Source organism: Acomys minous, assembly GCF_964271855.1.
Source record: "Acomys minous genome assembly, chromosome: 11".
NCBI lineage: Eukaryota > Metazoa > Chordata > Mammalia > Rodentia > Muridae > Acomys > Acomys minous.
This window is the reverse complement of record NC_140492.1, coordinates 43,553,844-43,565,968: the sequence shown is the minus strand read 5'-3', so window position 1 is coordinate 43,565,968 and position 12,125 is coordinate 43,553,844. Positions and strand designations below refer to the sequence as shown.

Genomic DNA, 12,125 nt, shown 5'->3' with positions numbered 1-12,125 from the left:
TGAGGCTGGCGTCACGTCAACGAGCAGGGGGCGGCCAGGCGGGGCGGAGTGCGCGTGCGCGGCTCGCGGGGCGTGGGAGCGGGCGCGGGACGGCGGGCACGCGCGCGCGCGCACCCGGGAAGCCTGGGCGGCCGCTCCTGCCTGTCACTGCTGCGGCGGCGCTGCTGGTCGGTTCCCTTGAAGGCAGCGGAGGCGGCGGCTGCTCCAGACACCTGCGGCGGCGACCCCCCGGCGGCGCGGAGATGTGGCCCTTGGTGGCGGCGCTGTTGCTGGGCTCCTGCTGCTGCGGTGAGTGGCTGGGGATCCCGGCTCTCGGGCTGGTGCGCAGCACCCGGGCGCCCCCGCAGGAGTGTGGGCTTGCACCCCCGCCGGCCAGGCGGCGCCCGGAAAAGAGCCGAGAAGAGAGGAGAGAGGGTGGCGGGATGCGCGGGCCCTGCGCACCCCGAGCGCCACTGTGGGAGGGCCCCGCGGGGCCTCGGCACCCCTGCCACCTCCCTCTGCTCTCGTTCCAGAGTCCCTTTTTCCCCTGGGGAGATCGGGCTGGAGCTCCTCACTCTCCAGTGCGCACACGTAAAGACTGGGAACAACCGCAACTGTGCAGAGCCGAACTGCAAAGAAAGCGAGGGGGCAGCTGCCAGGGAACCCCTCCTCTTGCACCCCTCTCCCTACTTAGTGCTTTCCCGCAGCATTTGGGGTGGAAGGACTAGAGTGGGAGGACCGGGCCTCTTGTAATGAAGTGCGCATTTTGGTGAAGTCGACTGGAAAGGCTTTTGCTCTACGGTGTAAGCACTGGAGCAGAGGGGACACGGTGGACTTAAGTTTCATTTTCCACCCAGCATTTATCAAAGATTTTCCTGGCCGCGTCTTCTGGTGGTTGTTTTGAATCCTAAAAACAAGCTTCCTGGAAACACTTTCTCGTGACACCCGCGCCACCACCCCACCACCCCCGCCAGCACTTTAATATATTCCGAATGTAGATTAAAGTTTTGTTTTTTTTTTTAATTTAGCCAGTGGTCTAAAGACAGTAATAACGAATCAAAATACGTATGCAGCAGACTGTTGTCCTTAGATGCCAAGAATGTACCCCCTCTCTTTTGTAAAGTATTTTGCTATTTATAAACGTGTATCTCCTTTGTAAAAAGCCGAGGAAAGAGTAGGATTTTTGTGACCATATTCTGCCCGTCAAGTCAGGCTTCATATCCCGCCGATTCCTCTGCGAACTTTTTTTTTTTTTTTTAAAGATTAGGAACAGACTTGAAGCAGGATACCAGTAAATGTTAAATTTGTCTTTGGATGGTAAATTAATTCAACGTTAAACTGATGGTTAACCTCAGTGTACCACTCATAAAGGCCAGTGTTGGGTCCATTTCCAAGATGCCTTTAATTTCTTGCTCACCAATTTCCCCTCCCCAAGTATCCTGGATGTTGTAGATAATAATAAAGGTCTGTGTTATCTAAATTGGTGGTATTAGATGTTTTCCAGTTCCAGTCATCTTTACTATGCTTGTTGCCATCGCTATCCTTATAACACTGTTTTCAAATACCTGTTGTATAATCAGAGAGCTTTCATATTGAGCCAGATACAAATCTGTAATAAGATGCTGCTATTTCAGACGATGGATGGCAAAGCTTGTTTGTCTGAAGAGTAAAAAGTATAGACCATATACTATGTTAAAAAGAAAAGAGCCTGACTCAAGGAGACTAAAAAACAAAATTGTTGGGATGGTAGTTTCGGTGATAGGAATTCGTGATAGGCCTTTGTTAGCCATAGTTACGATAACAGTAATTAACACTCACTTTGTACAATGTTAACACATTTGAGTGTACAAGGAGCTGCAAATTTCAGAACTTACACTATTTTTTATTGTGCTTGCTATTAACTAGGAAGGAAAAACAACCCCAGAATTCAGGCATTATGCTGTTGAGTTGTTAGGCCAATGTACATTAGGAAGTGATAACGTTTGTCAAAGATAAAGTGGACTTTTGTGTGTATATCATATGTAGGCTCAAAAGAACATGTATGAAAACAAGCTAGCAGTCTCAGAACGCTCGCACTGTTAAGGGAGCTGGGAGACTGATTGACAATCTCGAATGAGTAGGAGAGTCATGGATGTTTAACGTTTATTTGTGCTGAAGTTTGATTTTGTTTTCAGTTTCATTTATAATGAGCCGGCAGCCAGGGGACCACATCACTCTAATCTTAACAGTTTCAGTGACCTCTGTGGTAAAAGGAGAGTGGGTGGGGTTCTACCACCCCCTTCAGCCAATTAAAACCCAGTGCAGCCCTCTGTAATGGTTTAAAAGATACGGAGTGAATGTCTGTATTCCTCCTCGGTGTGTCTGATTACACTTCCTTTAAAAGCATCGCAGTTTCCGGGTAGTCACTAACTAGTAAATAGAGCCTTAAATGAATAATGTCAATTGTGTATATGAACCAATATATTTTTTTTGATGGTTGAACGATTTTTCCTTTGTTCAAAGTGACTTTTAAAAAGGCAGGCATGCACATGATTAAATTAAAATGTTTTTGTTATCTAAATATAGCAGTAATTTAGCTGCTGACATAAAAAGGTTTTCTTTTCTCTTGAAGACTTATTTTAAAGCACAAGTTGCCATTTTAAAGAAACAAATGCCTCTGTGTGTGTCCTTATTTGTGGGGCTGCATCAGCAGTCTGGAGCAACGTGCTCATGCACTGCATTACATGTCTACACTGGGACATTTCTGCTGTCATCTGGGTTTTGGCAGATGGCTAATATCCATCACTGAAGTGCTCATGGAAGTTTGGAAGGCCATGTTCTAAAGGCGGAAGAGGAGACACCCACCCCCTCCGTTGAAATATGCCCTAAATACAAAGTCATCACACTTCATGTTTTTATTTCAGCAGTGTTCTCTTGGTGCTAGCATTGATGGAGAATCATTTTACCTGTCTTTGAGGGTTTTTTTTTTTTCTGTCATAGCCTTTTATATAAGACACAAAATTATAATTTTTACAGCTTGTGGCTCCGTCTCATATGTGTACCCAGTTATAAAGTTACTTTCTCTTTGCATATCAGGGCAGCTACTTGCTGGAAAAAGAACAAGAATAATATTGTCGATTCGATTTTGCTAAACTCAGTGTAATATACAGAAGAAGGAAACAGCACTCAGCAAATGTAGTTCTTCTTTCCCTAGACCAGAGGTTCTCAACCTTCCTGACGCTGTGACCCTTTAAATACAGCTCCTCATGTTGCGGTCACCCGCCCGCCCCCCGCCCCCGCATCCCCCCCCCCACCATAAAATTGTTTGTTGCTACTACATAACTTTAATTTTGCTACTATTATGAATCGTAATGTAAATATCTTTGCAGGATATCTGATATGCAGCCCCTGTGAAAGGTTCATCCAACCCCCACACCCCACCCCACAGGTTGAGAAGGGCTGCCCTAGACAAAGCCTGCAGACGTGGAGTTTCTTTCTTTGTGGTTGGTCCCTTGGCACTGAATCTGAAATGAGAAGCTCCGCCCCCTTTTTTAATATTTCACTCCACACCCATGGTGCGTTGCACAAACTTTGGGATCTGTTCAGCCCCCATCTTTGAGGTTTAGGTCAAGAGAATTCAGATGCAAGAAGGAAAAATTACTTTGTGGTCATTTTTCAACAAGTGCCTGGCCTAAACTCCCTACAATACTCTTAAAGGCATAGAAACACATTTTAGACTTGTATGTCTCTTAGTAACTTACTGTGTGGTTTATAGAAGGAAAAAAAAGTGTTTATCTTGCAGTGGTACGTGGTGTACTTCAGTTCATGATAAGGTCATACTTCTGGCTATAAATGACAGTAAACTGCCCCAACAACCCTTGTAATTTTACATTGACTAGTTCTAGTTTTTTGTTTTTTGTTTTTGTTTTTCTTTTGTTTTGTTTTGTTTTTCAAGACAGGGTCTCTTTGTGTAGTACCCTTGACTGTGCTGGACTCACTTTGTAGACCAGGCTGGCCTCGAACTCACAGCAATCCGCCTGCCTCTGCCTCCCAAGTGCTGGGAGTAAAGGCGTGCGCCACTTATAAGGACGCTTTCCAGCCAGTGAATGTGGCAGGATTGCTTTGAGTCTGACTGAATTCACCTGGGGGCTCCCCACTGTACCTTGGATCATTATTTTAGCATCTACCAAGGAGAGCTTTGACTCTATCCTCCTCTGGTCCTCACTTAATTTTAGTCTCAGACCCAAGTTTTTCCTGCTATAGGCCATTCTACGGGCAGAGCTGTAAGGTACTTTCTGCCAGCTGGTATCTGCATCAGTTACCTCAGCAGCGCTTGGGGCTTCTCAGTCCGTTCATGAACGCCACCCCAAGCTCATAATTCACTTCTTACTCCTCTGTGGAAAATGGTGGGGTGGCGTTTGGCCTCCCACTGCCCTCCCAACACCACTATTAACCCTTACTTCATAGACTGCCTCTTCACCCCGTCCTTCAGCTCACTCCAGAAGAACCTCATTCGTTCGTCTGTCTACCCCTCTTTGTTTTTTGTTTTATTTTGTTTTGTTTTTTCTGAGACAGGGTCTCTCTGTGTAGCCTTGACCGTCCTGGACTCACTTTGTAGACCAGGCTGGCCTTGAACTCACAGTGGTCCGCCTCTGCCTCCTGAGTGCTGGGATTAAAGACGTGCGCCACCACTCCCGCCTGGCTACCCGTCTTTCTTAGCCTTCACCTCAGAGACCTGCTCCAGGCGCCTGTTCCTCAGCCCTGGATCCTACAGCCTGCCCCCGCCATTGACTCCTTCCCTGGAGCTTGCAGCCATTATCAAGTTTTACATCATAATAAAAGAGAAAACAGAAGCCCAAGAATATCCAAAACATCCTTGTCCTTGTCCTCATCTCAAGGCTTACTGGTTGGACCTTTTCTCTCTGCTTTCCAACTGTGTGAGGTTTATTTAAAGAACCACTACTGCTGCCTTCTCATCACCTCCCAAGCGCAAGTTCCACGTGATCCCCACTTGTCTGTTGTTGGCATCGTTAACGTAGAGAGAAGCTACCTTTTAGTCCCCAGTTGGTAATTCACTATTTAACATGTGGTAGATAGAGTATCTCCTTTGTCCATGTGAACCCTAACCCTGCCTTGGAGTCTGCCATGTTAGCATGGTGGCTTCGTTTGTTTGCCTCTCTTGCTTCTCTCACTTCTGTCTCTCCTTTGACTTATTCCTTTTCAGTATTATTTTCATGACTATTGATGTCCCCAAACTTTTGTTCTCTGCTGTTTGCTTTACAAGGACTCTGGTCAGTCTTCCTTATGCCGATGGTTTCAGCTACCAAGGATGTCCTGCTGATTCCCAAGTCTTTATAGCTCTGACCTTTTCTTTGAAATCCAAAGCCATATATCCTGGGATCTACTGGACACAGTTACTTCATTGTACCACTGACACGTTTAATGCTGAGGCTGAGGCTGAAACGCTGAAAGGATAACTTCCCTAAATCTCCGGTCTCTTTTCCATATAATTAATCTATCTACAACCAACTAGTTTCACAGACTATTTTAGTTTCCAATTTTCATTTTTCCTTTTTTATATCCCTCACCTCCCACATCTGACTTCTGTTGATTTTGCCGCTTTGATTTTTTTTAATGCCATTTTTAGGCCTTCTTTCTCCTTGTCATTTACCTGGACTGTTGCAGTTGGTTCTTAATGGGTCTCCCTTCTCCCCTTCCTGCCCTCAATCCCCTTTTCATGCTGCTATAAAATGCGGCCTTTTTTAGAGTTAAAAAGTAAACCTGAGTTGAACTTTCCCTTGTCAAGGCTAAACTGCTCAGCATGACATCCAAGGAAGACTTTGCAGATTGTTTCAGCCATCTTTCCAATCTCCTTTCCTAGAGCTTACCTGAATAATTTTCTGCTTTCAGTTATTTTCTTTCTTTCTCTACATATTGTCTAGGTAGTGTAAGTATTGTGTCCCTTCTTTCCAAATACACTTCTGCTCATGCTTCGAACACACGTGTGATAATTCCTCCTAAGGACGTTCGTAAGTACATTCATGTGGGTTTTTGGGGGAATCGTTCTATCCATATAAACACTTGATTTAAAAAAAAATTATAACATGCAGCTTTGCAAGTTCACAAACACCTTGATAGAAACATTGGGTATCTGAAGATATTCCTCTCCCTTCTGTCTTGTAAAGTTTTCTCTCTCTCTCTCTCTCTCTCTCTCTCTCTCTCTCTCTCTCTCTCTTTCCTTCTTTCTTTCTTGTTTCTTTTTGTTTTTCGGATTTTAAAAAAAATGTCTACTTTAAAGTTTGTATTCAAAAAAATATATTGAGTCCTTTCTGGATGCTTGTAAAGAGTCTTGGGAAGCCAGTGAAACCTTCTCAGAGTAATGAAAAGATGTGTAAAACAGCACAGTGAGCACATCTGAATAGGGAGCAAAGATCAGTAAGAAAGGACAACAGCTGAGCGATAGTTGAGAGTGGGCAGGGGGAGAGGAATTGTCATCCCAATGATGCTATGACAAGAAAAGTGAAAGTAAGGAGGCTACAGTTACTATGGCTTTATTATACAGTTGCAAAGTATGTGAAAGATAATTCATGCTCATCTCATAAAATCTTCACAAAATCTCCATGAAGTAGATATTGCTATGGACACATTGTAAACAAGAACACTGAAGTACACAGGTTAGGCAACTTGCCTACGGTTCTACACCTACGATGTGAGGTGTGACTCCAAAGTGTGTGTGCTCTTAACCACAGCATATATACTCTATGCTCAGAGGATGTGGTCCTCCTAGTGCTGGGGATCCATATTGCTCAGCCATGTTTATAAGGGCACATTTACTCACTCATGGGGTTGAAGGAAGGCCATTGTGATGGGAGATTGGATTAGAAATGAGAGTACAAGATGTGAGGTTGGTTAAAGTACAGGATAGCCACACCATAATCCACAGATCCAAAGAAGCCAAGTAACAAAGAAAACCCGAGGGAGGATGTTTGAATCTCACTCAGAAGGGGAAGTAAAATAGGCACTGGAGGTGGATAGATGGAGGGAACTGTGTACGAGAGGGGATGGCCATGGGGAGCAGGAGTGGGGATGAGGAGTAGGGAGAGCTAGGGTGAGAGGATGGAAATTGGAGGTGAGGGCTATTTCTGGACCTTGCCAGAGACCCAGGGGAGGCCCCATAACGTCCATGGGAGTTACCCGAGCTGAGTCTCTAGCAGCAGAGTATATGAAGCCTGAAGTAGCCACCTCCTGTAACCAGGCAGGACTTCCAGTGGAGGATAAGGACACCAACCTGCTCAATACATTTGATCCAAAATTTGTCCTGCCCATAAGATGTGCAGGGATAAAGATGGAGCAAAGATTGAGGGAATGGCCAACCATGTATTCCATGGGAGTGAACCCATCCCTGACACTATTAACGTTACTCTGCTGTGCTCATAGACAGGAGCCTAGCATAACTCCTCTGAAAGGCTTCACCCAGCAGCTGATGGAAACAGATACAGAGATCCACAGCCCAACATCAGATGGGACTCAGGGGATTCCTATGGAAGAGTTGGAGTAATGATTGAGGGAGCCAGAGGGGTCGAGGACTCCACAAGGAAACCTACAGAATCAACTGACCTGGCCCATGGGGGGGCTCACAGAGACTGAACCACCACCAACCAAAGAGCATACATGGACTGGTCCTAGGCCCCCTGCACATATTTAGCAGATGGACAGCTTGTTCTTCATGTAGATTCTCCAACAGCTGGAACAGGGGCCTTCTCTCACTCTGTTGCTTATCTTTGGATCCTGTTCCCTTAACCGGGCTGCCTTGTCTGGCCTCAGTGGAAGAGGAAACGCTTAGCCCTGCAAACATGTAATGTGCTAGGGTGGGTTGGTACCCTTTGAGGACCTCCCTTTCTCTGAGGAGAAGGAAAGGAGAGAATGGAGGAAGGGGTGTCGGGGGAGGGGGACTGGGAAGAGAGAAGGGGGCCTTTTATCAGGATGTAAAGTGAATAAATAAATTAATTAATTAATGGAGAATAACAACAAGAAAGATGTGAGGCTGGAAAAGGTCTCGAAGGACCTTGTTTGTTTCCTGTGCTAATGTGCTTAGAATTTGGCTTGAGAACAAGGGTGATGGGGTGTCGCTGGGCAAAGGAGTACACATTTGCATTTAGAACAGCTATTTTGAGGACTGTGGAAAACGCATTGGCATTGTCATGGAACAGTATGGAAGACAGAGGCAGGGAGCCAGTTTGGAAGTCTGGCAGTGGTTCAAGGGACAAGGGTAAGGGTGTAATTCATTCATTCAACAGGCTTTCAATTTAGAGACTATTGAATAGGTTAGCTCAACAAGATTTTCCTGTGCCTACAGAAAGAGATAGAAATCTAGAATGATTTCTGGGTCCAAGTCTGATTAACTGGTAGATAATTGTAAATATGGTGAAGATTGGGAAATAAAGTATTATATAACTTTTGGGACACTGTTAATTTATAAACGATTCTAGTAACTTTCTGTAGAATGCATTACAGACCATTGGTTAAGAAGAGAGGTGGGGCCTGGTGTTGATTGTTGAAACTATGGGAGTAAAGGGGACTGCTTGGCAAGAGCTTGCTGACCATGAAAACTTTGTCTTAATTACTATTCCTTAAGAACTCACTTAGCTGGGCGTGGTGCTGCATGCCTTTAATTCCAGCACTCAGGAGGCAGAGGCAGGCAGATCTGTGTGAGTTTGAGGCCAGTGTGGTCTACAGAGAGAATTCAGGACAACCAGGGCTCCACAGAGAAACCCTGCCCTAGGGGCGGTGGTGGTGGTGGTGGTGGATAAACCAAACAAACAAAAGACAAAAACTCAGTTACTTAGTCCTTTTGCTGTGATGGGACAGCATGACCAAAGAAAATTATTATTATTATTTAAGTATTTAGTTGGGAGCTTGTGTACAGTTACGGGGGGGGGGGCGGTCCATGCACATCATGGTGGGGAGCATAGTAGCAGAACTCAGGCATGGTTGCTGGAGCGGCATCAGGAGACACAGAGAGAGTCAACTGGGGTGGTTCCAGTTGTTGAAGCCTCAAAGCCCATCCTAACGACATACGCCCAATGAGGCCACACCTTCTAATCCTTCCCAAACAGTTCTACCCACTAGGGATCCAGCATTCAAACAGAGATGCCTAAGAATCCATTCTCATTAAAATCACCACACTTTAGGAACATTGATATTTAGTAAGAACCAAGGACTAACTTTTAAAAGCTAGGACAAGGTGCAAGAAATAAAAAGGTATATTAAAGGCAGAGGGACAAAGTAAGGGGGAAAAAATAAATGAGGAATTGCTCCCTGGCTCAATAGTTATAGAGAAGTCAAGACAAAATGAACCATGTGAATTGGATTATTCATAAGAGGTCATTGATGATTTGAGGAAGAGCTGGAGGAACAGTAGGGTAACAGTGTGCAGAGTGGAGTCCTGTTGACACAGAGTTTGGGAGTACACTGAGGTCAAGAGATGCACATAGATCTTAGGATGCTGGGAAAGAGAGATGAGTGTGTGGGCCTTTTAAATTTTGTTTCATATGCAGTTATTAAAAGATGACTTAAAAATATTTCAGAAATGGAAGTGTGGAGGCTGGGCCGTTCCTGGGTTCTCTAGATGATGGGCTAGGCTCAGCAATGGAAAGAAGCTCCAAGTGAAAGAATTCACTTCTGGAAGGGAGCGGGGAGACCTATGGGTGGTTGAGGCTGTGGGTGAGTCTGTGTGGGAGGTGTTATAAGCCTCCGGCTTCCCGCAGGGACTCCATTTCAGTTAAGTAGGGAGAGATGGCTGCCAGGGAGAACAGCCTGAGAAGTAGAAGGTGAATTGTCTAAGAGTCATGAAAAGGGGGAAATTTTACATGGGATGTTTAAAAACTTTCTGGGCCCAGATGAGCAGTGACTGAATGGCAAGGTCTTGTTGTCCAGTAGCAATGTCAATTTTCTTAGAAACCTGCTAGACAGAGTGACCTTCGGCCTGTGGCTTCAGAAAGAGCCACACTTGGGACCTTGTGTTGTATAACCCGATTACATTTCCCATATGAGGATTCCAAGCACCTGAAAGATAAGTTCCGCTTTTTTTTTTCATTATCACATCCCTCCATCCAGTCAGTGTTCCATCCAGGCTTTCCCAACAACTGCCCAATGTGTCGCTAACTCTCTGAGCTGCACACGTGTGCTGTAACAAACGGACGAGACCTCTGCCACTGCACAGCTATGCACAAGACTGGCTTTGGGGGGAGGTTTGTGCTGGTGCTGTGTTCATGGAAGTTGTGACATCCAATAATTTTTGCCATTTGATATGTTAGCCTTCCCCAGTTCATTTGGTAGTTTGCCTGTAACTCTGGCATCATCCTTGGCTAAGTTCCCCTGCTCTGGGGAGTAAGACTGCTATAGCATGTTGTATCTGTATGAATTTTCTGATGTTCGTTATTTATAGTCAGTTACTTCCTCATGTTAGTCAGTATTCCTCAGGAGATAAAGAGCCATATCAGACGGTGTTGCTTACTGTTTTTAATAACATGTTTGTACCTAAAGAAGTAGTATTTAATATATGGAGGCTACTTTTATTTACTAGTTATTATTACAAAGGTTGGCTAGAGTTAGCAAGGTCAAATTTACTTAAATCCCATCAGCTATGAAGCGTTTTTACCACAAGAAGTAATACAGTGAGATTAATACCTCATGTGTTCCTTGAAAGAGGTATATCCCAAGCAAGCTAGACAAGTATGGGGTGTTTGCCAGCCACCTCATTCTTACCTGGGAACATTTGGAGGGGGGGCATGTGAGGAATCTCACAGGGGGACTGAGCCCTTCACTTGTGTCTTCTGGCAAAGAATAATTTTGAAATGACTCATACGAATATCATTTTTAAACTTTGAAATGACTCATGCTGCTATAAAATGGACATACATCAAAATTTTAATTTCACTCCTTAAAGAAAAATTGAGCAAATAGACAAAGGAGACAAATTGATAGAGCAGGCACATTGTAGGCAAGCTAGAACACTGCAAGAATGTGTTAGTGGGTTGTGAAATTGGGCAGTGTCTCTAGTTGTTTTTAAAGTTGATATTGCTCGGAACACTCTTCCATGAGGTATGAATCCATTACAAAGCAAAATCTCTAGCTCTGTAGAAAAATCTTGTGCATGACTCTTAACTCCAACAACCTGCACAGTTGCAGATACCCAAGTTGAAGTCAGTGGCAGTAGAGCCTGCCTAGGGTCTCATGACTGCAGGTCTTTTAGGGAGTGCCCAGCACCCGCTGCTGACAAGACACAATGGGAACTTTCTGTCCATTTCAGAATCTTCACAGGTATTTTCTGACACTCGCCTTGGTTGTGATGTCACCCCTCCCCCACCTATCTGTCTTTGTGCACTATGGTGTCTTGCCCTCAGTGGCTCTTTCTCCAGAGAAATAACACTAAACTCCGAGGGTGTAGGGAATGTAATTGGATGCTCAGGTTTTGCCTGGGGCTTCCTAATATTCGGGTGGCTCAACATCTAGAGAACTGGGAAAGGTGAGCCGTGGATGCCCCCGACGCTGCTTCAGGTGGCTCATTGCCAGGAGCGTCCGGAAGGCCCCAGCTCGTTACAGCAGATGCCACGATGTTGAGTTTTACGCCAGTGCCCTGTGTTTGTGCAGCATGGTGTTGCCTAGGGAGCATTTCTTAGATGTTTTCTCCTCTGCTGCTCCCCAGTGTTCTAGGAACTCGCCCACTGTTTGCACTCATCCTCCTTATTAAACCGTGCTATAGACAAATGAATTGTTGAGTGCTGCATCCAGCATGCCTTGCAGAGGACTTGTGCTTGAGTCTTCTTGAACACAGTCCAGATTGTAGTCCAGGAGAGATCCTTATATTCAAACTGATGGGTATTAATTAATAATTATAGTACCATCTTATGCCCTTGATTTTATTTCAAGTTTACATAGAAGGAGGAAATATTAAAAATTAACAGGGTTAATGTTTTATATTCATTGGTATTTTGTGTTTTGAAGGAAAAGTCAACAAACTACTTAGGGAAGAGCATTGATAAATGGCCACATCATATACTACAACTGGAGTTTCGCTACATCTTCGCCGTTTGAGTCTAGTGTGAGCCATGTCTATAGTACAGCAGTCAGGGGTGGCTTATCCCAGAGAACCAAGGGATATTCTC

At 44.8% G+C, this 12,125-nt stretch overlaps 1 protein-coding gene across 4 annotated transcripts in view; it reads left to right on the top strand.

The window, feature by feature from the left end:
- Window positions 1-102: 102 nt before the first annotated feature.
- The window catches only part of LOC311609424 (leukocyte surface antigen CD47), a 62,637-nt gene continuing 50,614 nt past the window's right edge, over window positions 103-12,125 (top strand). For all 4 annotated transcript variants that reach the window (XM_084802521.1, XM_084802520.1, XM_084802519.1 and 1 more), the window contains exon 1: window positions 103-288. In XM_084802521.1, the coding sequence (XP_084658647.1) occupies window positions 243-288 (46 nt within the window). In that variant the 5' untranslated portion in view covers window positions 103-242. The remainder of the gene's footprint in view (window positions 289-12,125) is intronic.